Source organism: Patiria miniata, unplaced genomic scaffold, assembly GCF_015706575.1.
Source record: "Patiria miniata isolate m_02_andy unplaced genomic scaffold, ASM1570657v1 HiC_scaffold_8, whole genome shotgun sequence".
In the NCBI taxonomy this organism is placed as follows: domain Eukaryota; kingdom Metazoa; phylum Echinodermata; class Asteroidea; order Valvatida; family Asterinidae; genus Patiria; species Patiria miniata.
Genome location: NW_024037075.1, coordinates 5,570,126 through 5,598,125, shown reverse-complemented (window position 1 = coordinate 5,598,125; position 28,000 = coordinate 5,570,126). Strand labels below are relative to the sequence as shown.

The window sequence follows — 28,000 nt, the reverse complement described above, 5'->3', positions numbered from 1 at the left end:
GCACCTGATCCCATAATCTGGGACTAGTAGATGGGTACCCGGTTCCGTCGCACATCACCCCGAACCCATTCTCAGTTGATTTTTGCTTCGCACCAAAAATTTCGCTAAGCAATTTTTCTTTGGCTTAGCAGCTCCGTAAAATTTGGAACCCGGTAAAATCTTAGGTTTCAGGTGCTATGGTGGAGGGATAACCATTGACTGTCATTACTGCCGGTGGTGGGTGATCGTCCATCCGAGCTAAGGTGTAGTGCAGGCCGTCCACGGTGCTGCGCACCATCTTGGGCGCCCGCGGGTCCCGCCGTGGCATCTTGATGGTGCGCTTGGGCGCAAACTTGTTCTGATGGATGGGCATCTTGGGCAGGAGGTGGGGCAGGGCGCCGGTGGCCGACAGCTCGGGCAGGTAAGGCCTGGGCGGCAGGGGCGGGGCAATGAAGGGAACCGGGAAGGGTGCGGACTGTCCGTGGGGGTGACCTTGATGGTGGTGGGGGTGATAACCGGGGTGCTGCTGCTGCTGCTGGTGTGGCTGGAGGGAGTCCATGGATATTATGGCACCCTGGTGAGAGCCCCGTGGGGGGTAATACCGTACCTCTGTGGTCAAATGTGCAGGACAAGGGAGTGTCTTAAGCTATCCGTTCCGTGCACCAACCCTTCGTGAGGGCGCCAATCATCTCACCCAGTTGGTTGGGCAAGTTACATGGGCACAACGACACCATGGTTAAGTTCAGCATCAATGGTCATCATGCTTACATGGTTTATTCAAAAGACCCTGTTACATGTATTCACAATGTGCATGGATCGGATAGCAGGACTCTAAAACCTGCATACACTCCAATTTTCTTTTTCTACTGGATATTATCATTTTCTTTCTTAATCCATTAATCTTTGTGTACTTTTTCATTATTTTCATCTTTTGGAGAGGGTAAATTTATTATATAACTATTACAAGGGATTTACCATCAAGTGAATTTAGGATTTTTAATGAGTGACATGAATGCTTCCCATAAATGTATCGAAGTAAACTGACACGATGGCCAAAACTACAATCTCAATATTTCATAAAAATTACACAAGGTGGGTTGATGAATATTTTCTTAAAATACGGGGAACAAATATCTCATGCAAACACACCTCTTTATTGACTCAAAGGGCCCTGTGTATACCTTCTTTTCACAAGCTCCAATTATGCGCACATGCAGGATGTCAAACACGTTGGAACACTCCCGATTAGACCCCACCGCACTTGTATCTCCTGTGCCTGTTTTAAGTCCAAAACAGTAACCATTTTCCCCATTTGAGGGTACAATTGACCTATCGCCATTTGCGAGCCACGCCCCTTAGACAACCCTATTGGTAATTTTGTACGCTAAGTTTGTTTGTCTCAGATTTTGCGCGTTCCGCGTCCATTTGTTTATCATGTAATTCTGGCGATTCACAATGCAGTGCGCCACCAAGAGTTTGCCATGGAGAGTCCATTTTTTCTAGTTTACGGTCGACAAAACACGGCCCATTTGAATGAGTGTCAGTAGACAACTTGAACTAATTTGTTATAGATTGGGGCATATAGCGTTCTGCCGCCTCACAAAAAACACCACATTGATCAAAAGAAAACAAAAGGGCAAACAGATACTCGAAGCATACCTTTACGAAACTACTGACTGGAAAAACGAACAATTTCAAATGTCCCGCGCTGAGAATTTGTTGACCATCTCCCACAATGCACTGGGAAAAATGAACTCTTTGTGGCAAACTCTTGGTGGCACATTGCATTGTGAATCGCCCGAATTGGACAGTTATTCACAAGCTGCATTGACGTGATTCTACCGCGACAGGTCAAAAAACCAAGATCCAATAAAACTCCGGTTTATTAGGTCCTTACCTCATTTTGTGAGGGTTCCATGATGGGCATCTCGGGCACGTCTCCTGGTGTCTGGGCGTAGGCTGGGGTAGGCGCTGGGTACATGGCCATGTCAGTCCCTGGAGCTGTGGCGTAGAGGGGGGACACCATTCCACCGGTCAGCCCACTAGCTGCCTGCTGCTTAAATGAAAAAGGAATAAAGTCAGACTCAATGAAAGTAAATGGAGCTATGGCATTTAATGCTCGCCTGTCCCCACCGCACTGTCCAAAGGTGCCAGTTACCTTTAATTTCCTCCAAATCTCATTGACAAAATTTTGTTTACCCCCGGTCAAAATGTTTAAGTATTCATTGGATGCCATTTGCCTACGCCTGAAAACTTGTGTGTGTGTGACACGAACATGGAAGCAGTGGCGTAGACAAGGGGGGGGGGGTGTAACATCGACCTAACAAATTTACAGTTGCCCCCTCCCCCACTAACCACGAAAATTTGCCATTTGCCAAGGAAGTGTCTTTTTAAAGTATTTTTTTGAATAATTAAACAGAAGATAAATGTAGATGATTTCTTCTTTAGTTCCATGCACCCTACAGCTTCATAAAATGTAAATAAATTGGTACGAAAAAAAAAAAGAGTACCATCTGGCGTCAAAAGAGCACCCCCCCCCCCCCCAAATTTGCAGCATTTGGCTGGTCAGTCGGTGCCCAGGAAAATAGGTGAACATTTTGTTGTTGGCTCCGCCCTTGGTGCAAATGTAACATGCTGATGCCCCCCCCCCCCTAAAAAAAAAAACCTTTGGACCACCGTCATTTGAAGTTCAAAGCATGGAAAGTAATGCTATCATGAACAAGTATCTAAACGTATCGTGAAATTAATGTGACGTTATAAGTGTCTAAAGCAGACAGAATTTTGTCGATTATTCTTACCTGGGGATGGACCCATCGCCACTGGCCTGGGATTGTGGTCCACTGAGGAGTGGTCTGCACAAATGGGAAAAAAAAATCAATCAAAATTATGCATCTACGAATAATAATTAGGCTACAGTACAGAGATGGCAAAACCAAACTTTTTGTTGAAGATTTGAGACTGGATTACTTCAGATGACTAGTGGCAGTATTGATGTAAAATACCTAACTGCATTACACCACAAACCAGCAACCAAGTACAATCTGTCGATAAATTGATATTACTTGATAAACTATACAACACAAGGAAAACCCAGTAAAGCTTGTCCCAGGGTGCAACAGTTCTGTTCAATTGATTTTTTTTCACTTAGTCTTTTCATGAATCTAGTATGGGATGGATCCAGCCCATTCATTGATGTTATGGGGTAATCCTATACAATAGCACCGCCTAACTCACAAGTTACAGCCAGTGAGTCACTCAGTTAAAGGTATATAGTCCATCATTTGTAATTTGTGCATTTTGTTTGTTTGAAGCAACAAAAGTGCTCAATATCTGAAGAAGGATGCTGAACAACCAATCTGATAAGGTTTCAGCTCAGCTTCAGCTGCATTTTTCGAGACAAACAACATTCTAGGATCTCGATTACAAATCAAAAGTTGCTGAATCATGTTTTGAATTGGGCCTAAATCCAGCGTCCGAGACACGTTCTCACTGAGCCAATTGCAGCTACGCGATGTCGCGCACTGATCCGACAAATTATAGCAACCGCGCGCATGCGTGCGTCGTGCCAATGCTTGCGCGCGCTTCGCCGAATAACAAAACAAACTACTAATTTGAATTTCCTACGGTGCTTCTTAAGACGCACCATTGGAAAGGCCTTCTTTCGTTGATTTCTTCAAAATGTCAGCTTGCCAGAAGGAATAATTTCACAGGGAGTTTAGTCCCCTTACTATCTTTCAACCAAGTATGTTTTTCAACAATAATTACATCAGTTACTTTTTGGAAAGCTGCAAATGATGGACTCTGGCTTTAAGCTTAGTTTCCATATCTAGATAAGAAACACTGGGAGCACCCAAACAAGACCCAACTGCACCACTGCAGACATATGGAAACATTTCATCCGGAAATGTCACCGACAACCCAGATCGACAGACAACTATCTCGCACACGATCGGCAAAGTTGAGCCCGTTTCAACTTTGCCGACGGTTCCACGCACTGTCTGCGCAGTCTGCATGAGTTTATAAACATCGAATACCAGCCTCGACTCCATGGGCGCGTTCCTTCACTAACCCCTGGCCGTGATGTACACGTAAACGATGCCGACTGGCTATTCACAGCGTACTGCGCGCGCATTTCGAAGATTGCACGCCGGGTGCACCCATCAGGGATGTGAGTGACCGCTGATAAAAAATAGCTGAAAACAGCTGAAAAAAGGTGTAAAAACAGATGAACTTTGGAAATCTCCTATACTTTTGTACACAGCAAGTGAAGGAAAAAAGCTGAAATCCAAAACAAAAAAAGCTGAAATCAGCTTTAAAGCTGAGATTTCACACCCCTGACCCATAATGCGCTCGCGTGCTTTGCACATACGAAAAAAATGTGTTATTCAAAACTCGCGATGCCTGTATGATATGGATTATGGCGGCCTCGTTTTTCGCTTAAAAAAACCTGTATCTTCAGTTGTAAAGGGACGAAAGGGGTACGTATATTTAATACAAATCTTTGATAAATAATGCAACGTCCAAACCTTATGTTTGAAAGGATTGATTCTTCAAAATCACAACTTTTAACATTTTAAAGATGGCGTCGGCACGTAAAACGGATAAACTGCAGCCTAATTATAATGCGCCATATTTTGACACATTTAAATTAAATTACACAATTCCAGGGGTTGAGATCCTGCAAGGCATGATGGGAAACAACATGGCGCAGCAAGATCTCGTACCCATGGGAACAAGGTTGATCGAATACGGAAACTAGGCTTTAGTCAGTCAGTCAGGTAAATAGAGGACGTGGACTGGCACTCTGGAACCAGGAACAAAATATGGATATTTTAGATATCAATAGATCTCCCCCATAGGTCGCCATCTTCATAGGATAATTACAACTGCGTATCCATCGCCATCAGGTGTGTGTGCATGCAGTGTGCAAAATGTTCTAGACATGCATGTGTGTTGCTCGAAATTTCTTCGAAATGTGGCACAGCCAATGCTTGTCATGAAAATTTGGCACCCAAAATGCCGATGCACGTGGCAATCTGTAGGAAGTGACGTCATTTAAAGGGACACTAGGTCCTGGAACAGCCCAACTGGGCTACAAAACGCGCTTTGAACGAGATGATGTTAATCGGAAATAACATTTAAAAGTAGGAAATAAACATCCACACAACTATCCTTTCAAAACTGGGCGTTTTGGTGTTATTCCTGTATTAAGCATGCGAGAACGAATTTCAAGGTCCACTTTTGGGACCCCATAAATTCGAGCTGTTTGGGTGCTAGTTGTGATTTCATTCGTAAAGTATTCGCCTTTTGCGGACGTTGAAGAAACCATTTTTTTTTGCGTTAGTGATTGGTCACCGCTGTTCCCGAGACACACAACGTGTATATCGTACACTGAGAACGACACGAAAAACGTATTCGTACTCCATCGTGTCCGATGTAAACAAGTGGGTTTTTTTCCGTCTTTTCTCGGGAATGGTAAGACAATAGGTTGGTTTCCTTTCAACCAGATGTTTGAAATAGGGTAAGTAAACAATCCAAAACATGAAATTTTCGGGGACTTCAGGACCTAGTGCCCTTTTAAGAGAGACCTATTATGAATCAATCTCTGAACTAACATTGATGGGTTGCTGGTAGTACTGGCCCTGCTGGGTTTGGGATGTGACAGGAAGATACTGATGGTGGGAGTGGGAGGAGGGCGGAGCTTGTAACATGACCGGCATGGTGTACTGGGGGTACGCCATCGACGGCTGCAAGAAAAACAGACAAATACATTGAAGTTACACCTGGTGATTCTGGAAGACGTCCAGTACCGTATACTCGACACCAATTTGATCTCTGACCTGAACTTGTCTGCTCAACTGCGGAAAATGGGGACCTATGCCCGTCATTTTACTTTTTGAATAAAGAAAACAAAAAGAAAACTTTTTTTTGTAATTCTTGGTAAAACTTGTCCTGATTACTCAAACCGGGAATCATTCTGAGCAGTTAATAAGATACTTTGCCTGACTTGGACAAACAAGGCTGGCCTTTTTCGAACAATAAGACTGCCAATGACTTACATTTTGGGAGCAGCCAACTTTAAATACATAAGCAGTGTTCAACAGTCGTCTTCATTTTCAGAAAACAATTCAATCACCTGAAGAATTCTGATCCTTTTTGAAACAACTTACCTGGAAAAACCCCCCACATATTTCTAGCTTAAACCCCAAATAAAGTCAAAACAACTGAATCAAAGACAACACCCTTCCTCAGTTTTGGGCACATGATTTTGGAATTCTAAAACCAAATTAGAAAAAAAAGGTAAAATTGCATTCAATCAGTTATTATCCAAGTTTAATTCCCATAACCTCAAAGTAAGAATCAACGTAACTAAAGGTTTTTTTGCAGAACCTTGCATTAATAATTAACAAGAATTTTTTTTAGCACAAGAACATGAACAAATTAACATCAGTTGGGAAATGTATGAAACATATGTCAATATAAGAATTATTTCAAAGAAATGGAGTGATTTAATGTAAACATCAATTTGCTCCTCAACAAAAACAATGTCATTAGTGGAACCAACTTTTGAACAATGATGCATGTATGTATTAAAATATGTGTTAGTTATCAATTTTGGACGTTTTTTCTTCAATTTTTAACCAAAACTTGAAGTGAAACAAAACGTTGTTTCAAACTAAAGAAAGAACTGAAATACATGTATACAAAAGAACTCTTTCTCAAAGGCAACATGACAATAACAATGAGAACAGAAACAAACACCAGCAAAACGCAGAACTGATGGACCATTTCTAGAATATCACCATCATCTAGGATTAATTTTGGATGCCATGTGAGGCCTTTGTTGGCAAACAGTGTCTTACAGATGCAAAACATGTGGTACATGCAGATGTTTGTCCCAAAACTTTGCAAGACAATAAGTGATCACAATAAATATGAAATCGATTCAACATGCAAGTACAGTAAACTCCAGCTAAACCGGCACTCTCGGGACAAGAGAATTTGTGACGACTTACGCGAATGCAGATATATGCTGTAATTAAGTCGTCATTTTGCCGACTTACATGAATGGTCTTTTGCACACATGATTCATTGCACTTATTGGCTTCGATTTACCCTGGATTATGTCCTTAATGCTCGAGTTGAATCCAGCAAATTAATCATTGAATTGTATCATCACGTTTGGGGTATTGATAGTCGAGACCACGATACATACGTACGTGCACAGTAACGAATAAATGGACAGAGCACATGCGTACAGCCTAGAGGGGGTACTTTCATTGATATGCTCACGATGCATATGCGATGTACGTGTATGCAGTAGGACACCCTTTTTCGACACTGATGCATGCAGTGATCACGGGCCGTGCGAAACCACTTTTTCACTCGACACTTTGCCAACCGCAGTACAGGAAGTCGATGCCAATGCGTGACTTGTTGAATGCTGACTTACACAACAAATTTTGTAATGCTTTTTATGGAAGGGGGACCGAGAGTAACACGACGACTTGAGTGAAATGGCGACTTATAAAAGCCGACTTAGAAATAAAAAATTCAATGGAAATGCATTACGGACAATCGGGACTTAAGTCAGACGGCCAACTTGAGCGATTTGACGAGTTGTACGATGTCGGTTTAGCCGGAGTTTACTGTATCTTTGAAACAGTCCATCAAGATAAGAACAATATTGGGGAAAACTAATAAATATACTCACGTTAACCGTGTGGTGCTGGGTGTGATGATGCGGAATGACGGCAGTGGCAGGCGGGTGTGGGTGCCCGTGGGGCGCGGTCGGGGGCCCGGCTTGCACCTCGGCTGGGTTGAAGTAAGCCACCCCATTGTGGTAGGTGTAGCTGTAGCCTAATGGAGAAGTTAGAACCATCCCGCTGGGTATTAGCGCAGGATCTAGGCGCCCAACAAGGGAAAGATAACAAGAGAGAAGAGAGGCGCTGCAGAGTGACAGAGCTTCGGCATGTTTTCGTTTCTTTTTTGGCATGCGGTTAGAAGAGCTAGACTACTGTATTAACGCTACAAGCAGGGAATGATTTTTAAAGATCAGAAGCTGCTCTTGCACCTCAATGAGGAAAAATCAAGAAGTTTAAAAAAAAAAATATTAAGTTATCTTTCAAAGAATGAAAACCATGGCCTTCCAAGACATGGTTTTTGCCACCTCTATTAGGCAAAGAAACTACATCTCTTTTCAGAATTGACAAACGTGGTAGAGGAAATGTGCTCACAATATCACTGGTTATGTTCCTCTGATTCATTCACAGTGCCTGAATTTCCAGTTACCCTATTATAATTTCCAATCCTGATTTTAGCACCAAATCCTGCTTTTATGGTTAATTTGCTAATTCAAATAAATTTACCACGGGTAAAAAATGTTCCCTGCTACCCTAACGCATGCATTCACAATGGGTCAAAATGCGGTTATCTTCCATGCATACTAACAAGCTCAAGAATTTGTTGGCGAATTCTTAAAAATGTGTGACTGTCAGGAGGCCCTCTTAAAAGGAGACCACCTGAATGAACCCAAATAAAAGGAAATTTGTAGAAGTAACTGGCTTATACCTTGTAACAAAAGGTGTATTTAACAGTTGCGACCATTAACCTAATTGTAAAACACTTTGTTGACTTAAGCTCTTGTAATCCGATTTAACAGTTAATCCCTTCTAATCACAGACTCATTTACATATAACTGCATTAGCCAAGTCCAGACCTTGTCCAGCTTCAACTTTTAACCAAGAAGAACCATCAGATCCCTTTAATACTGAAATTTGTGCCTTTGAAACCTTACAGTATGTAGTTTAGATTATTAGGTTTGCTGGTTTATGACTCCAGTTCATGGAAGGAACACATCTGACAAAATGCTTGCATAAATCTGTCAAGTTGGACCGTGTAAATCTGTCAAATGAGTGCAATTACATAGGACACAGTTGGGCGGGCGGCAACATTTTTAACTTCTGCCAATCCACTGTGACTCAATGAGAAACAGTCAAGTATATATATCTTGACAATGCCGATGACTAATTAAACTTTGCAGGATTGTTCAAAGTTGTTTGAAGATGTTGCAATTAAAATCTGGTCTTTCTATTAAAAAAATAATTTCTTTAGCATGTGAGCATTAACTTTCTGAATTGACTTATTTACTGAAGGGCCATTAACGAACTATGAAACTAAGGCAAAAAAAAAAAAAAGTCGGTCTCTGGTCAGACCGAAGTTCCGGAATTGATGCGGCGACGCGTTTTTTTTTTCAAGCTTGTATTGTACAGACAAGGTGGGTACTATTTTGCTTTTTTGTGTCCTCATTATACATTGGTGTCCTCTACAATTTGCCTTGGTGATCTTTATCATTTGCCTTGGTTCAATTTCCCCATTCCTTGGTGCTCCTTGGTACAAAAATTTGAGGAGGTGCGGCAATAGAGGGTGCTGTTTTAGCTTCCGTGTTAATTTGAAGAAAAAAAAAGGTTGACGCGCATGATTCAAATCGACGCGCGCGCTGACCAGAGACCGAGTTATTTTTTTTTTGGCCTAACTCTCTAAAACCCTCCTATGCAAACATACATTCTGCACCAAGTTGTCCTTTCAGTCAATATCAATCAAGAGACTGTTTTCATTAGTTAAGAGCTCCCAGTCTACATAAAGCAGGATAGACTTGCTGTGACTGTTTAATGTAACTTGATCAGCTGTGCTTTGACTGTAGGTGATTAATAAGCCAGCTGTGCTTACTTCCTGCCTGCTTTTTGTCTGAATGAATTTGAATAGTCAGAGTGCTTGCTTAAAATATGACCTGACGGTTATTGACTAGACTGTGTGAAAGGCATGGCAGGGGAAGAGGATTGATTTTTTGACTGTCTGTGACTGTTCAAACAGCAGGAGGGTTAATAAATTCCCTAAAAACAAATGACTGTGTGAGGATTGCCCGAAAGGAATTTAAAATCAGTGTTCAAACTTGTCAAATAAACAAGATTATTATAATTATGACTCAGTAAATGTGGTAACAGAGCACACAAAGTGCAATTCAATCGATTAAGAATGTATTCACTGGTATTCGTTTCACAAATGGCCTACTATGGGCCGGAGTTAGCCCATTCATTGGCGTAATTTCAACTTTTTGGCCCAAGGTAAGACTTAAGCAAGTCTAATTAAACATGCGAAAGTCAATCAGTCAGTCAGTCAGATGCGAAGTGTATTCGAGGCTGGCCCAAACAAATCACCTTGAACTTTTCTGAACCGACCTCTTTTTGTGAACTGACATCACTTATCGACCAACCAAATGACCAAATGACGAATCCCCAAAACAAATGCCTAGAAAAGGTCGCACTAATGACAGAGTCTTTGATAAAACACAGCATCGCCATTTCCCTTTTTGACTTTACGTCCGGCCTCCTCTAACAGTCTACAACAGTAGCCGCCATATTTTTTTCTCGCTGTCCTACATACGCGCGAACTGGTCCAGCATTTGCATACCATGAGATTACTTACCGACATTCTTGGGAAGGTTCATGGGCTGTAAATAAACACACAGAGAAAGTATCGTTACGTTATGTGGCGAGACTTTGTGGGCTTGTAACAGCAGTGCACAAGTATCTAGAGCAGATTGGCGGAAAAAAATACGGGTCTCTGCATGCGTTCTCATTTGAATCTATCTCAAAACGATTCTCGGATTTCCAGCAACAGTCAGACAGATGTGCATTGTGCACGTCTTTCCATAATGTGTATAATTTGATATCACAGTTGTTCATTAGGCTAAAATAGAAAACCAAAATAACTGTCTCGCCTGCATCCCCTTAGAACTGTCACAATTTCTTTCGCTTTAAAGGGTATTTAACAACATTTGCAAACATCAAGAAGCAAAACTAGCAAATTATTATGAAATACCTTACTGGACTGTTAGTGAATGACAGTGTAAAGCATCCTGTAAAATCATGGCACCTGAAGTGCTGTCATTTTCAAGAAAAGAGGTATTTTTGTAAAAAATTCCAACTGTGGTCGGCCGACCACCGTTGGAAAAACTATTTTTCAACTACTGCTCCAAATTTACCATATTTTTTTTCTCCACATTTTGTTTGCTATTGGTTACATGTTCATGAACGGGTGCAGGCCAGCTAGACTGGTTCCCTTACCTTACAAATTTCCGGCATCTATAAATTGATCCATTTCATCTTTAGTGAGTCAGGTGACTAGACTGCTTGAAAATTTTAGTTTTTCTTGGTTTTTCCAGTATTTTCGAACACAAAACTTCAAACATGTCAGTTTAACAATATTTCATCTTTTATACTAACCCCTCAAATAGTTCATTTCTGAAAATTAAAGCAAAAGCCAATGATGCACATTCCCTTTAAACATTTCAAAACAACATACAAAACTGTGTGATAAATCAGATGGTATCAAGGGTGAGATTGGAGAAAATGGAAAAACTCAAGAAATAATCGGCAGAGGTTTTCAGGGTCACCAAGGGCACCCCTTACAATACCCATTTCTGTTGTTCTATATAAACTTTCACTGTACTTTCTTGAGTTAAAACTCAGGGATTCCAGATTTCAAAAGAGATTCTTTGAAACTCCTGAAATCCGTTAAAAAAAATCGGACAAATCTTACCCCTGTCCTTAAGCATAAAACGCATTCAAGAATACACTTCAATATTTAATTTTAGGCCTACTTTAAAGTCACAGTCAAAAAAAAATAAAATGTGTGTTTAAATCTTGACTCTTATAATTTAAAGATTGTGGTTTGGTTAAAATAAGGCCCAATTTATGTGATTGAAAGTTTGTGTTTTATTTATGTCATAAAGTATTACTTGGCAAAACCAGAATTAAAATCATACCTGTTTACGGATGGCCTGACCAATGTTGAGCTTTTTGTCTTTGAAAACAAGGTTATTTGCCTGTTGCAGAGGGGGAAAAGGAAAATAAAACGATTTTTTTAAATCAACTTTGAGGCTTGATTCTGATTCAAGTTTACTGATTAATTACTATGAAAATAAAGCAGTAAAGGCTCAACACCACTTTCCAACCATATGTGAGAAAAACACGCCATAAATTTACCACTGAGTACTGAATTTTTCAGTTGATTTATCATCAATAATTATTTTGCAGTGCCATTGTGGTTGTATATTACCTAAAAAAAAATGTGTTAAAAGCATTATTCAAGTCAATGTGCTCAAAGCATTATTATTTTAAATCTACACATCAGAGTTGAGTATTTCTTCATTAACTCAGTTCTCTTAGGAATAAACTGTGACCCCAAAACGTAAGCTTTCCACTGCCTGGATTTTTTGCAGACCGCAATTGAACCCAGATTTAAAAACAAGATTTGTAAGATGGATTCACCACACCACTAGGCTGGGAATATGGTAGCCCAGGTTGGACTCCGTTGTGTACACGCAATTACGGAGTCCAGGGTATGAATCTCTCCTGCCATAGCGAAAAAACTTGTAACACATTTTTTGCATATTTTTACCTGACGGAGGAAGCTGAAATTTCGCTTACATATTCCTTGTGTCCAGAATTGTGCCTGCGCTGGGTTTAGAAAAGGCGAGTATGTCAGCGGACAGCGTGTTTACCGAAAATAAACCGCAATCCCACGCTTTTGTTGAAAACATTTTCAGTACGAACTCCCCGTGTGAAGATTACTTGCGCGCGTGCATGCACACCCAGCACGCTGTCGCCACGGCAGCAAATGGCACGCGCGTGTACGTCTTCACACGGTGAGTTCGTACTGAAAATGTTTTCAACGAAAGCGTGGACCTTGCGGTTTATTTTCGGTAAACACACTGCCCATGGACATATTTGCCTTTTCTAAACCCAGCGCATGCACAATTCTGGACACAAGGAATATGTAAGCGAAATTTCTGCTTCCTCCGTCAGGTAAAACTATGATAAAAATGTGTTATAATTTTTTTCGCTATGGTGGTAGAATTTATACCCTGGACGTCAGTCGTAATGCAATGAAGACGTCGTCCAACCTGGGCTAGGAATATGGCCACACCAAAAAGGAATGCGCCAATCCCTGCTCTTATTGCCGTGCATTTTCAGATATTTTAGTAATGGATTTATTCTAGCTTGGACTCGGTCGAATATTCAAATACTTGAAATGTGATGATCAAGTTTTCATGAATGAGATTGCCAATTTTTAAAAAATCTGAAAATTGATGAAAGGTCTGAAACATACACGTGTAATGTCGGCCTAAACTAGCTACAAATGGGGAATTGTGTGTGCCTGCACAAATGTTGAAAATTGACACGGCGTTTTAAAAAAGTGTCAAGAACATCATGAATATGTCCCGATATATTTTCTTGAGGCAACAAAATGGCTGATAATTATAGGGATGAGATTGTCAATTTAAAAAAAAAAAATCTGAATATTAGATGAAAGATCTGAAAGATGCTTGTTATACTGATGTCTTTCTCGCAGATTCAAAAGGTCTCACTTCAGACCAAAGTCTGAAAAATCTCATGCCTTTAGTTGACAGATTTCAAAGAGGAAGTTTTAGCCAATATTCCGCAAAGAAGCTCTTGAGTGATGCATGTAAAGTGGCTTTGAACAAAAGTGTGGCGCTTGACAAACGATAAAATCACTCAACTTATACGATTTAAAATAACATCATGGACGTTTTCATCATGGTCTCAAGACCTCTTACAATTTTTGATATACAGTTATTATTGAATAACAGCTATACCTGCTCTTTAAGAATCCTGACGGCCTCTTCTTGAGACTCAAATGTGATGAAGGCGTACCTGCAGGGGGAAACAGAAACCCATCATTATCATTATCATCACCAACACCGAGACGTAGGACACAGGACGACACGCGATGGCTACCGCTGATAATGCCAGACAGCTGGTAACCCTGGACGGCTCTGACTCATTGTGCCGTCAGGTGATGGACCGGCGGGGGACCATTCAAACATTATCTCAGCTTTTCATCGATGCAGACGGGGGACCAGTCTCTTTGCACAATCTCAATCATGTTTGGCGTCATCTGCCTATCTGTTTACGTTGTTTCAAACCCTCAATGCTACTGAAGAGCAGTAGTGTGAAACCCTTTTTAAAATATGTTTGTGTTATGATCAAAAAGGAGGAGCTCTAAAAGCACCAGACCAATTTTACAGTAACTAGAACTAATTCATTATGCTTCATTTTTTTGGAAGTACAAAGTGTCTCTAAGCATCTTAGAGACATTTTTCTTATAGATGTCATTGACACATACACTAGTTCAAAGGCTAATATGTAGCAATGCTACATCTCACCCGAATTACAGAACCGCAGAAATGTACATTCCAAACAGAGCAATTTTGCTGTAACATTACTCTGTCTTCATTTGCACAATAACAAAGAGAGATCTGTTTAACCTGCATTTTATTCTGTTGAAATGACTTATAAAAATTATGTACAGGCCCAGTTCCTATTTGAGACTAATAATATGTGGTGTGAAAAGAAGTTTTGAGATTGGAGATCTAAAAAAAAAAAAATTAAAGGGAATGTACAACATTTTGCTTTTGCTGCAATTTTCAAAAATAAGTGGATTTGGAGGATTGGAATGTTATAGGAAACATTGTTAAACTGACTTGTTTCACGTTTTGGGCTTGTAGATGCTGGAAAAACCAAGAAAACCAATCATGTTCTTGTAGTTTGGCTCCCTGACCCCATGAAACAGAGAATTTATAGACTTTGGGGAATTGTTAGGTAGAGAATTAGTCTGGCAGGCTTGTACCCCTTCACATGTGTGTAATCAATTGCAAAAAGACGCGGAATAACTAAATATGAACAATTAGGAGCAGTTTTGAAAATAAGCCAGTTTTCTCCAACGCTGGTCGGCTGACCAGCGTTGGAAAAACACAATTTTTCTTGGAAATGTCGGTACACCAGGAGCCACAATTTTACAGGATGCTTTAGACTGTAATTCCCTAACAATCCAGTAAGGTATTTCGTGATAATTTGAACATTTCGTTTTTTGATGTTTGCAAATGTCGTATCTGCCCTTTAAAGAGTTTGTTACTGCATGTAGGCAAAATTACTCAATCACTCGATCAGTCTAGCTGTGCAGGGATAAACTAGAAGCCATGATAGCAGCGGCAGAAACAAAAAGAAACAGACTGGATTTCTTTTCCAATCAAAGTTATCACGATAGTGACCAAATTGTTCTAGATGGATGATATGCAAAGACTGGCATTCAATTCTATCCAACATGTCACGGTTCAATAGAATTCCTGAACCACATATACAGACCACATGATAAGACGCAGTCTGTCTTCGCGCTCAGTCGGAGCATGGAGGAAACATATTGTTTTCATTTGGCGAATATATGGTACAAGACCTTCTGTGACCACTACAACTACGCTATAGGAGAGATACTGATCTGCACGTTGAATTCATTTCTTACACATCGATGTAATCAGAGCATCCAGAATGCTGAACACAGAAAAATGTGTTCATGGAGCATCACGCATTCCATGCTCATATCACCTTGGCCGATGAAACTTTAATTAGGCCCGCAAAAATAACCCTGTTTCCTATAACCAAAACCAACCCACAAAATCATACAGAACCAAAATCTTTTCATTTAAAAAACTTATATAAAATAAAAACCTAAACAAAAAATAATTATGGTGAATCCTCAATCCTAATTTTTGTGGACATTGTCCAGCTTTTTTAAACATTTTCATTTCCACTTCATTGGAAGTTGGTCCGAAGTGCCGTTTTTCAGCACCGTAAAGCTGTTAAAAATTTAACTGTTAAAAGTGCATGCCAAAAAAAAAACCATTACAAATTAAGTGACCATAATCCTACCCAACTGTCCTTGGCAACAAAAATTTAGAAAGAAAAAAAATATATATATTACCCACCCACCCAAATCAGTTTTGTTTCCAGTAAAACAAAAATCAGGAGCACATCTTTCAATACGATTTGGTCTGGTTTCCCGGTTATAACAATTCCCCACAAATTCACTGCTTCACTGCAATGTTTTGATGGCAGTACTATAAAAATACTCGTAAAACCTCTCTATCCTAAAGACTCCTCCGAGAAATCACAAGATGAACCAGGTCAAAAATGATAACACAACGTGTGGCGGCAAAACACTGAAGTGACCGCTCGATCATCCTCTGTTCGACCGCTGACATTGACAAATCCAGCTCACTGGATACGGCGCTTGCACTTTCCAACTTGGTATATTTAGTGTCGAAGTACGTAAGGCACTGTTGCACTGTGTTTATTGCCTTCTATATGAGGCGTTGTATTTATTATACTTGGGCGACAGAGCCTGTTGAACACCGGAGTGTGTATCTCTGCACAGTTTGGATTTCAGGCGCAACTTTTGATGGAATAGTGTACCGAGATGAAACGGCAGCTGGAAATGTTCTCACACTGCACCCGACTGAACTGCAGCAGTGGCTTATTTAATTAGTAGAAATACACAGACCATCTGGTGTCTGGAGTTAGGCAATTTGTGACTTATTGAAATGAAATTAAGATCAGTGAAAGTGCACCATGCTTTTAAAAAAAATTTGTGCAGTACAGGCCTTTAAAGTGGCATACATGTACATTTCGGTCTATATTTGTACAGATGTTAGTCTTTTCGTTCTTAAACATTTCAACAGACTGAGAACGAGCCTCATGAAATTACTAACAGCAGTGGCAGCAAGTGGAAGTTTTCATGGCCAAGAATGGTTTGGAAAGTGAGTTTCCGCAGTCAGCATTACCTTCAACATTTGGTCAGTCTCATATGTATTTCATTGCCTTACCCACCAACCGAAAGGAAACAATTGGCTTTTTTCACTGTAAATCAATCTAGTAAAGCTGGTCCACTCCCAGAATGCACAAAATTATATTGCATCAATTCAGAATGTCTATTCACTGGAACTTCTTTTCATGCATCTTGTCTACACAATGGGCCGGATTTAGCTATTTACTTGCACTACAGGGTAATCATATACAATAGCACTGCCCGACTAACAAGCGACAGGCAGTCAGTCGTGATGTACAAAGAGGAGGCCGGACTGGCACTCTGGGACCAGCAAAATTCAAAATCAGTGCAACATCATTCTTATATCAGTAGAAAACGTTCTTATTTCTAATGCATCAATTGTGCACTGGAATGTAGGGCCCATATGATTTGTTGTCTGTATTAAAAGCTCAACATTTCAGATTTTCTCCCCAAATTATAAAGAATCAGTGCCAAAGGCCCCCCCAAAAAAGTCTCCGGTTTTTGGTATGGAGCTTGCCCAAAAAGTGGTGCGGCGACGCGTTTTTTTTTTTTTTTTTTTTTACCTTTTTTTTTGCTTCAAATGTCGGCTGATGACTGCAAATGGTGCCCGACTAAACTTAGTGCAAACATATGGGAGTCCAGAGAGGCCACATAAAGCTTATTCTCGATCATAACCCCATCTAAAAACACGTTAAAATTGTGCAGCAGCAGGATTCCAGTCAAACCAGTGAGTTTGGCTGTTTTTAGACATCATCTTTTATTGAAAAAAAAACTTTTTCATTTTGCCGACGCGCATGGCTACGGCGACGCGCGCATACCAGAAACCGGAGACTTTTTTGGGGGGGCCAAATCTGCAACTATATAAGACAGCTACTTTCTGGCTTTTAACAGAAAATCAAATTTCCATCATGAGATTAATAGCTTTGTGGGTCGGGCTATTTACATGGCTGGGGGTTCATTGACCTGAGCTCATAGCCTGTCATGCCCTTACCCATCAAAATAATACAACACAACTGTTTTCTTAGCTAATGCATTCGCCACATGACACCATGGGGGTAATTGCCTTGTTCAAGTCCATAAGAGAAGAATACAGTGACAGGACTGTGCACTTGTCACCTATTGTACGTGTCCTTTCTTTAGGGTAACTTTTTGGGTGGTGGGTAGATGGAGTAAATTAAGAAAGAAACGAGGTGTTGCTTAAAGTAAAGACAGTGAAAGAAAAAGTCAGAAAAGTCAAGAACAATGATCAGATAGAATGAACCTGCATAATAAAGTTTGTCCATTAAATGTAGAGCCACATTTGTTTAATTTAAATGTGCCCTTCAAGCAATGGAAAAGTTAACTATTAAAGCTTAGGCCCCCCCCCCAAAAAAAATTCTGTTTCTGATTACAAAACATGGTATTCAAAAAATAGAGCAGGTAGGTAGGGATTATTTTTTTGTGTACGATCATATTGAGGTGTCTGCGTGTAGTCAAGGGTAAAAGGTAGTAATTGATGGTTTTGGGTGTGTTTTTTTCCCCATTTTTTCCATAAAAAAAATTAGGGTAGGGGCTGTCAGAATAGGGTAGGTAGGGAAACCAGAAGAATTTTTTTTTTGGCCTTGTAAAATGTCTGATGTTTCATATATTTTTCACCCTCTGGGACAGAGAATTAAATGACGCACAAAAATCGTTCAGATGAAAAATGACCTACATTGTACATGCAGCATAATATTGAGTTGGCAATTGCCCTTGTAATGCATTTACAGTACCAAATTTCTTTTGATAATATGGTAAAATGGTCAGATCATAAAGTTGCCCTCTGCTTAGGTATGCTCCTGTATTAATTGGCAATCCAGGGACCATGTCATAAGATGCCATTGTGAAATCAATGTAACACAGTGTATTACATTGTATTTATTCCCTGCTGAATCCATTTTTAAAGGAAATGTACATTTACTTTTGCTGCAATTTTCAGAAATAAGTGCATTTGGAGGATTAGTATGTTTTAGCAAATATTGTGAAACTGACTTGTTTCACGTTTTGGGCTCGTAGATGCTGGGAAATCCAAGAAAACCAATCATGTTCTTGTAGTCTGGTCCCCTGACCCCACTCAAGATGAAACGGAGCAATTTATAGACTTTTGGGAATTGTAAGGTCAGAGAATCAGTCTAGCAGGCTTGTACCCCTTCACAGGTGTGTAATCAATTGCAAAGAAAATGCAGAATAACTAAATGTGAAACATTAGTAGCAGTTTAAAAAAAGAAAAGAAGTTTTCTCCAACGCTGGTCGGCCGACCAGCGTTGGAAAAATACAGGTTTTCTTGAAAATGTCAGCATACCAGGAGCCACGATTTTAAGATATTTCGTAATAATTTGATCATTTTGTTTTTTTTAAGTTTGCAAATGTTGTATCTTCCCTTTAAGCCAGTGCTAGGGCACTGGTCTAGCACTCACAACAGGCCTGGCAAGATAATCCACACCACTCAAAACCAACTTCTCAGCAGCATTTTTAGGGGGGTTGAAAGTAGTCAATATTTAAGCTGTTGATCCTCAACATCACTCAGTTTCTTTAAATATTTTTTTTTCAGAATGCGATGACTGTACAAATTTATATTCTTTTTGTTTTCGTCGCCTCTTTAAACTTACCCTTTTGACACCCCAGCCCGATCAGCTATGATCTTAGTTTCTTTAACTCTTCCATAATGTGAGAAGAAATTCTTGAGCTCGGCTTCACATGTCTGTTGTTAAAATGAAAGCACAAAATATTTCGTTTTAATTCAAATTAAAAATTAAAACAACTAAATAAATATATAATTTTAAAGGTTTGTTCCCTATGCAATTTTTTTGTTTTTGTTTCAAAGGTCTCGAAAAATAGACTTAAAAGTTATTCACTTCTGAATGAGATATCAAACTAAAAGAAAATCCACTGACATTTAGTTATTAAATTATTTCTTCCCAAAATTTGAATTATTGGCTGTCAGACAATAATTTGGCTCAGGGTTGCAGACTCCAAAATCAGAATAAAGTTATTGTTTTTTTCATTAAAAAATATATATATATATATGTACAAATTCAAAAAATCAATTTCTTGCAGAGAACTGGGTATGTAACTTTTTAACAAAGTTAAACAGAGAATCAGGAATTTTTTGGTTTTATTTTTTATTAATATGAAAAACAAAATTAATAAATAAAGTAAAAAAACAAAAACATGTTTCTCGTCCCCGCCTGCTTCCTTTTTGGAGGCCGCCTGGATTTTTGTATTATTTTTTATTTTTGAAAAATGCAGTAAAAAACACCGAAAAAGTCCACAAATTCACCGGAAAATAAATACCAATACCAATACAATTCTAAATGACACTGTAAATATGTTCAGTTCTCTTGTCCAACTTGCCTTTCATTTTAAAAGTGTCTTTGAACAGTGGAAACACCAACGGTTGCAGGAAATTTTAAAATGGCGGCCATCTTGAAAAAAATAAAAAATAAAAAATAAAAAGCCCCTCTTCCTCCTTTTTTTCAAAAACCCGGACGAGAAACATGGTTTTTTTTTTATTCGGCTTAAGTCACAATTTTTCCATGACAGTCTCTTATATTTTGCATTAACAGTTTTTAACTTTTATCTCAGACCCCCCCCCCCCCCCCCCAAATAAATTGTGTTAAAATGAACTTGCCCAGGGGTAATTCTTCATTGAGTGCTCTTTCAAATCAGAATCCATGAAGAGCATTAAAATACCTGGGAGCCAGAAATTAAAAATAGACACCCAACACCACCCCCTCCCCATTAGATAGACCCCTTGTCTATGGCAGACTCCCAAGAAAAACACTGCTGTTTACTTAGCTTAGCCGCAGCTATCACAGGGATCTGATGCAGATCTGATGCTGCTGGGATGGGAAAAATTAAGACAAGAGAAACGGACTTACGTTAAACGATATGCCTCCCACAAATATCCTGTTGGGAATCATGGTGCCGAATTTCGGAGCGTTGGGGGCGCTGGGGATCGGGGAGGAGGCCGTGGAACTGTTGCTGCCATCAGCGGGCTGCAAGGGCAAAGATCAAAATGAAATACCATAAGAAAACTGGGAAAGGTTTTATAATTCATTATAAAAATTCCTGAATGCAATTGCTGGACTTACTACACATCCCTTTTGATGTTCTCTACCCAATTAGTAATTTGTCCTTTGGCTGTAAGACATTGAGCCTTTTTTGGCCGGGGGGGGAGGGGGGGGGGGGGGGGGGGGGGGGGTGGGGGGTGGGGGGGGGGGGGGGGGGGGGGGGGTGGCCATAATTGTATAAATATTTTTCAAATGACAATACAAGTGAAATTCATTAAGTGGCTATACTAAGGCCAACACAAAATTTTTCTGCTTCCTACCTTTTTTGGGGGGGGGGGGGGGGGGGAAATAAGGAAAAGAAACGAAAACCAATCTTTCTTTTTTTTGTCAGGATTTAGGGGGGGGGGGGCGGGTATCAAGTCCAGGTGTTGTCTGTTCCACATAAGGCATGGTCAATTTACAGATGCAAAGCTATACGAAAATGTTGCAAACGTTTGGCTGCTATGCAAACGTGACTATGATTGAACCCACTACAAACTCATATACTGCATTTCATTTTAACCAAATGTTCATTTTAGCAAAAGAACAAGTGCAATAACTGTTTATGAGCCAAGCAAGAGCAGGGCTTGTCTGCCAAGTCAAAATATATCCAGGGTTCCATAACAAACCTGACTCTATAACGCTGGGGGAAAAAATGGCAAGTCTCCAAGCCAACAAACACACAATAATTCAGCCTGGAGAAAAAAAAGCATCCCACACGACTGTTGCTCAAAGCAACGGCCAAGCCTGCATCATCTGCAACATCCATTTTTGGCTGCGCATCATCAGTTCACGGCCCTCCCTGGCATCTAACAACATGCCCGACCTATCTCACTACACACAGAGTCTACACACCATAAACCACAGCGGGGGAATGCGTAGATGTTCATTGTACATACACACAGCACAAATGGAGACTCTGTAGGGATGATACAGACTTACATGTTGTATCTTGTCTCTTGTATAAATTCTCTATCCAACTATATTAAAATATTTTCATACTGGATGGAATATTAAAGTTACACTAGGTCCTGGAACAGCCCAATTGGGCTACAAAACGCGTTTTGAACGAGATGATGTTAATCGAAAATAACATTCAAAAATAGGATATAAACATCCACACAACTATCCTTTCAAAACTGGGCGTTTTTGTGTTGGGCACAAAAAAAAAATATTCGGTCTCTGGTCAGACCAAAGTTCCGGAATTGACGCGGGGACGCGGCTTTTTTTTTTTTTTTTTGCTTTTTTTTCTTTCTTGGAGCTTGGATTGTACAGACAAGGTGGGGTACTATTTTGCTATTTGGTGTCCTCATGTACATTGGTGTCCTCCATAATTTGCCTTGGTGCTCTCGATCATTTGCCTTGGTGCAATTTCCCATTCCTTGGTGCTCTTTGGTAAAAAAAATTGAGGAGGTGCGGCTGTTGGAGCTACCGCGGAACATTTTGGAAAAAAAAAAGATTGACGCACATGATTAATCGACGCGCGCGCTGACCAGAGACCGACTTATTTTTTTTTTTGGCCTTATTCCTGTATTATGCATGCAAGAACGAATTTCGGGGTCCACTTTTGCGACCCCATAAATTTGAGCTATTTGGATGCTAGTTGTGATTTCATTCGTAAAGTGTTTCCCCTTTTGCGGACGTTGAAGAAACCATTTTTTTTGCATTGGTGATTGGTCACCGCTGTTCCCGAGACACACAACGTGTATATCGTACACTGAGAACGACACGAAAAGTGTATTCGTACTCCGTCATGTCCGATGTAAACAAGCGGTTTTTTTTCCGTCTTTTCTCGGGAACGTTAAGACAATAGGTTGTTTCCTTTCAACCAGATGTTTGAAATAGGCTAAGTAAACAATCCAAAACATGAAATTTTTGCGATTTCAGGACCTAGTACCCCTTTAAGCTTTTCTTATATTACAAGCCTTAAAGACATGTAGGGCCTATTGCCAGATTAAAAAATATGACTGGTAAAATTGTGAAACACATGACATAATACTTTTGTAGTTCTGATAATTTTACTTTTGCAAATTTGATAATTCCTGCACTGGAAATTGGATAGAGGGGCGACATAAATACAAATGTATAATGATAATTTTCATCCGTGTTGCCAAAATGCATCTCAATGCTGAACGCATTAGTTCAAGTATTGCCCCAAATAGCCAAAGAACTGGGCGATTTTATGGACTTATCAGGGAATAAATTAAAGGGAATTTACATCATTTTGCTGTAATTTTCAGAAATGAACTATTTGAGGGGTTAGTATAATAGATCAAATATTAGATCAAATATTGTTACACTGACTTGTTTGAAGTTTTGTGTTGGAAAATGCTGGGAAAAACAAAAATTATCAAGTAGTCTGGTTCCCTGACTCCGCTAATGATGAAATGGATCAATTTATAGATGCCGGAACATTGTAAGGTAAGGAAACCAGTCTAGCTGGCCTGCATCCGTTCATGAACATGTAACAAATAGCAAACAAAATTGGGACTGAAAAAATAATGGTAAATTTGGAGCAGTAGTTGAAAAATAGTTAGGTTTTTCCAACGGTGGTCGGCGACCACCACTTTTCCTGAAAATGACTTCACACCAGGTGCCATAATTTTACAGAATGCTTTAGACTGTCATTTACCAACATCCTAGTAAGGTATTTTGTAAAAATTTGATAGTTTTGTTTTTCGACGTTTGCATATATTCCCTTTAACACAATGTAAAACAAGTGCAAAAGGGTGAAAAGTCTAGACGCACCATTTGGTGCTGATGTGGTGACATATAGTCAATGGGTGAACACATGGTTTTATGTTTGTTCTTGGATGTCATGTCTTTGTACTAGGGGCCTTATTCACAAGATGGTAATTTTTGTTGTGTTCCCAGAACACATATCATTAATTCTTACCTGTTGAATGGGATGGCGCCAGACTATTTTTGCAGGCATAATGCTGCCTTTTTTATGTCTTTTTTTTTTTTTTTTTTTAATTCTGGCTTTAAACTTTAGGGAACGTTCTTACAAATTTGTAATTATTCATTTTAGCAGACTGGAATTAATTAATAATTAACTTGTTTTTATTTCTCTACACAAGTTCCAAAAATGAAGGTTCAGTTTTACCTTACTCTCAATCCAATATGGCCGACTTGTGAATAAGGCCCAGGGGATCAGGTTTAGTGATTCAACTTTTCAAAGAAAACAGATATTTAAACAGCACTGATGACCTTCTTTGAATACAATAGATACATGCTTTCATACTGTTGCACAAGATTGATTAAAAGCTAGTATGAGGATTGTAAAGGACAAAGCTTTAATATTTTCGAATACATTTCCATTCTCTTTTCAACCTGCAGTGAATGTACGATGCTCTATGTTTATCCTAACATACAGTCTGGGAAAAACATGAGGCCTTTTCCCTTTAAATTTCAAATGAAAGTTGTCAGGTTGATTGAACATTCCACGTACTAGGAGGTATCATCTTCTCTCACAGTTTTTCCCAAAGATGAATATAAAGTAAAGAAACTTTCAGCTTGAAATTGACTCAGGCAGCAATTTATTTTAAAGAATCTTTCTAACTTATCACTGCTTACCCAATCAATTGTGACCCCATTACTACAAATTACGACACAATCAATTTACTACTGTTGAGCAAATATGCCATAAATTCAATTAGTACGGCGCTCTGACAAATGACAACATCTGTAAAGTTGTAAACAACCTTGGAGTTCATGGTATATGATAAGGACTAGGAAAGAAAAAAACAACTGGTTGGTTTATCAGTGCAACTGTTTTCAATGGTGACAGCTAGCCTGAAGAATGTTTTGAGTCTGAACTAAAGTAATGTAGTGCCTTGAGCAACATTTTAGGACATTCCTGTCCTTTATCTAATCATCTTTTTTCTTATTTCATCAACATATAAAGGTGAAGATTCACATACATTTGATGGCGATACTAAACATACTTTCACTACAGCCTGTAAAATAGGGCTGTATAAATGACAACGATGAGATTGTCAATTTAAAAAAGAGGTCTGAAAATTGGATGAACTGTCTGAAATTATATGCATTTCTTTCTATACTGATAATGTCTTTCTCTCAGATTCAACTTAAGTCTGATTTCAGACAAAAGTCTGACAAATCTCATGCCTGAAATGAGTTCAGAAGAGAATAATATGAATTTAAAACTGCTGATGACGGAGTTAACTGCCTACAAACTGAATGTGAGTGACTGAGGCCATTCCATTAAAAGAGACTTCTAAAAAATGCAGCATCTGACACATGATGTGTGCACATCAACGTTGATGACGACACGTTGGCTCCAGGATGATAAAGAAATGAGTGCATTTTCTTATCAATGTTATTTCCTTGAGGCAGTAGCATTAAGAACATTGAATTGGGATGTCTCAGTACTAGCATAGAGGTCATCAGGTATACCAAAAAAGTTGAGCCTATTAAATCCCCAGATAGGCCTAGTTGGTTTGAAAAAAAAAGAAAGGTTGTTGGATGCGGTGTAGACATAGGCCTACTCATCCATGATTTTCTTTCTGGCAGAAGCCAAAGGTTCGCCTTTCATATTCTTCCGTAATTTTCCTCCTGATTAGCTGAGAAATGTACAGGGAAGCAGAGAAAACTCAGTTCTTTTGAGTTGGCATAGGCCCCCTAGGCCTAAGTAGGCCTATCTTTTTACATAACTTAAGTTAAATTAGAAGATTGTTTATGCCTATGGCCAAGGCTATAAAGTTATAGTGAAAAATGGATTAAGGGTCTGGGTGGGCTAAAAAATGCAATCTCTATTTAAAGTTAGCCTCGACCTAAACCAACAATTTGGTGTATTCCCAATTTTCAATGAGAAACTTTTTAAGCAAATCGAGACAAAAGAGAAAAACATGGGTAAGAAAAAAACAGACACAATACTTTACATGCTTTAGCATGTTTAAGAAAAGAGGCACAACTAAACATGGTAAAGAAGGAGGTCTACAGGCTTATCTTGTATAATAGGCCTACAACTTGCCGACTAAAACCTGTTTAATTATGACCAATTCATTCGAAATCAAACAGACGTGAAATATAACTGAACATCAATAAAAACAAAGAGAAGAGCAGTTACACGAATTCCCACGCCAATCTTCGGCCATATCATTCACTTATCTTCGACCTAATGAACAAGACAGATGATCCCTTCAATGGACGTAATTTATTACCACGATGTAACAGCACACATTTGAAACCCGCGGTTATGTAACTGTGGCGGGTCTTCCTTGACCACATGGCCCGGTTTGCGGTGCGATGCCCCGTTGATGTCTTCACTACTGACCTGCTGACATCCGAACCACGGACCCCACTTCCATGACTTCTTATGACTCAACCGCTCACCATCTCAATCAAAACAAACAAGATTTTGACCCATGAAAATAAAAATACGGCGATTCATACTTACTCCAGATTGCACCTCCGTCATGATGGCAGTTATGAACCGAAAAACCTCGAAAGAAACGTCGAAAATAACAATTCCCAACCGATAAATTTGATGCAATTTGGGCACTGCGTAGTAAAAAAATCCCCGTGTGATTCGCAAATCCCGTGTCGGCGAAATTTCAATGTATCAAATTTAGCGTTGGCAGACATCAGCTGGACTTGGAGCATACCACTCATTCCATTCGTAGGGATGTCCCAAAGGCTGCAAACTCGCGTGGCATGCGGAGAATGTTGGATTCTTTTCCACGTAAAACATGTACTGCGTGTTCATGGAACTTGTACTTGTTGACGAGCAGTCATTTTTGTACACAAAATCAAACTGTAGCTTGTACGATCAAATTTTCAAAAGCCCGGGATACTCGATAAAAAGAAACTACACTCTAAATTTTTGATATTTTAAAGTTGTAAAATGGAATCGAAATTAACTCGGTAAAAAAAAAGTTAATAAAAATACAAACGAATGATGAAAAACAAACAACTATTAAAATCATGTTCATCACTAATCTCATGTTCTTCCCTTTAACTTTTCAATTGTTCATAAAAAATATTACCGTCCAGGGTCCGGTGTTGTAAAAATATATGGCCCCTTGGGAGTTACGTTCAATGTACTCCCCTGTCATGGAATGGAACGCACCATCAATTTTGAAGCAGCTGTCAAACTTCATTTGCATTGACAGTTGGCCACGCCCACTTGAAACTTTTTGCAAAGTTGAGAAGATGCATCAATTTCGCGCCTAAAATAAAAGGCAGGCGTTTATGGCAATTCTATTTGAAATTAAACCTTAAATTCTGATATCGACGTTGTTTTTCTTATTTAATTAATAAGTCAAGAGCGTCAGAAGTACATTTTATTAGGAAACAGGCAATACAATCTGTTACAGTTGTGCTAATTTGGGAGAGCACGGTTACCATGTAGACCGTTGTTGCATCAAAACAATGCATGCAGTACAAATGTAGCATTTTGTTGACCCAGAAATGTATTACATTTGTATTAATAAAATAATTTCATTATTTTGCAAATTGTGCGTACGCCCTCTCTAGTATATCTTTGGTACGCCACAAAAGCACAGGTTGAAGACCGAGAAATAGATCTAGGCCTAAAAGCGTTCTCCTAGCCTATCATCGGCCCCCATTTTAACAGTTATTAAGTTATTCTCATTTAGGAAAATGCCAAGATTTTCCACAGTTTTCTTTTCCATTTTTGGGGGGCAGTGTGAGCCCGAGGGCTCAATCTTTCTGCGCCCCTGGATTTTTCTGGGGGCGCAACGAGCACTTCGCGTATGCGAGACAGCAGCTAGCGGCAACCCGCACGGCACTGCTGGTAGTTGGTTGCGGTTTACCGCAGAAAATACATTGAACGGGTAGTACTGTCATTGCGCAACAAGGACAATATTTTGTAAAATGAATTGCTTCTCCGCATACTGTACCGACGTTCACTGAACTAGGGAAGTATTTTTTTTTTGCGAAAATGTAGACCGGACCAAGTTAGATTCTTACCCCTGGTCCAGTGCCCCCCCAAAAAAAATTCATACAAAAGGTGTTTTTATTAAAACGATCTTAATTTATACTGGATAGGTGTCTGTAGGATCCGTGGGTGAACGACATCAGATATGACTCCTGAATATGCGAAATCTTCTGGTGAGAAATTGATCAAAAAATGTCGAATCTAGAGTGGGCCTACCAGTCTGAACAGCTGTTACGCATATGTATTCAAGAATTTGAAAAGAAAATTCCAGTAAGAGCAATTTTTTTATGAAGCCTCCGTACTTCCGTGGTGGAACACC

The 28,000-nt window shown here is 39.5% G+C and overlaps 1 protein-coding gene across 4 annotated transcripts; it reads right to left on the bottom strand.

Moving 5' to 3' along the window:
• Positions 1-26,356, bottom strand: LOC119719431 (protein boule-like). Of its 4 annotated transcripts, none has more exons than XM_038188883.1 (11): positions 26,179-26,356; positions 20,586-20,702; positions 19,314-19,405; positions 13,661-13,718; positions 11,807-11,866; positions 10,465-10,489; positions 7,694-7,884; positions 5,595-5,726; positions 2,778-2,831; positions 1,877-2,032; positions 1-553 (listed from the first exon to the last, which is right to left on the bottom strand). In XM_038188883.1, the coding sequence occupies exons 1-11, from the start codon at positions 26,197-26,199 to the stop codon at positions 161-163; spliced, it is 1,299 nt and encodes a 432-aa protein (XP_038044811.1). In that variant the 5' UTR covers positions 26,200-26,356; the 3' UTR covers positions 1-160. The 4 variants fall into 4 exon arrangements, with proteins under 4 accessions (XP_038044811.1, XP_038044812.1, XP_038044813.1 ...); XM_038188884.1 differs by having other exon boundaries at positions 1-523; XM_038188885.1 differs by having other exon boundaries at positions 7,694-7,839.
• Between the last annotated feature and the right edge of the window lie 1,644 nt (positions 26,357-28,000).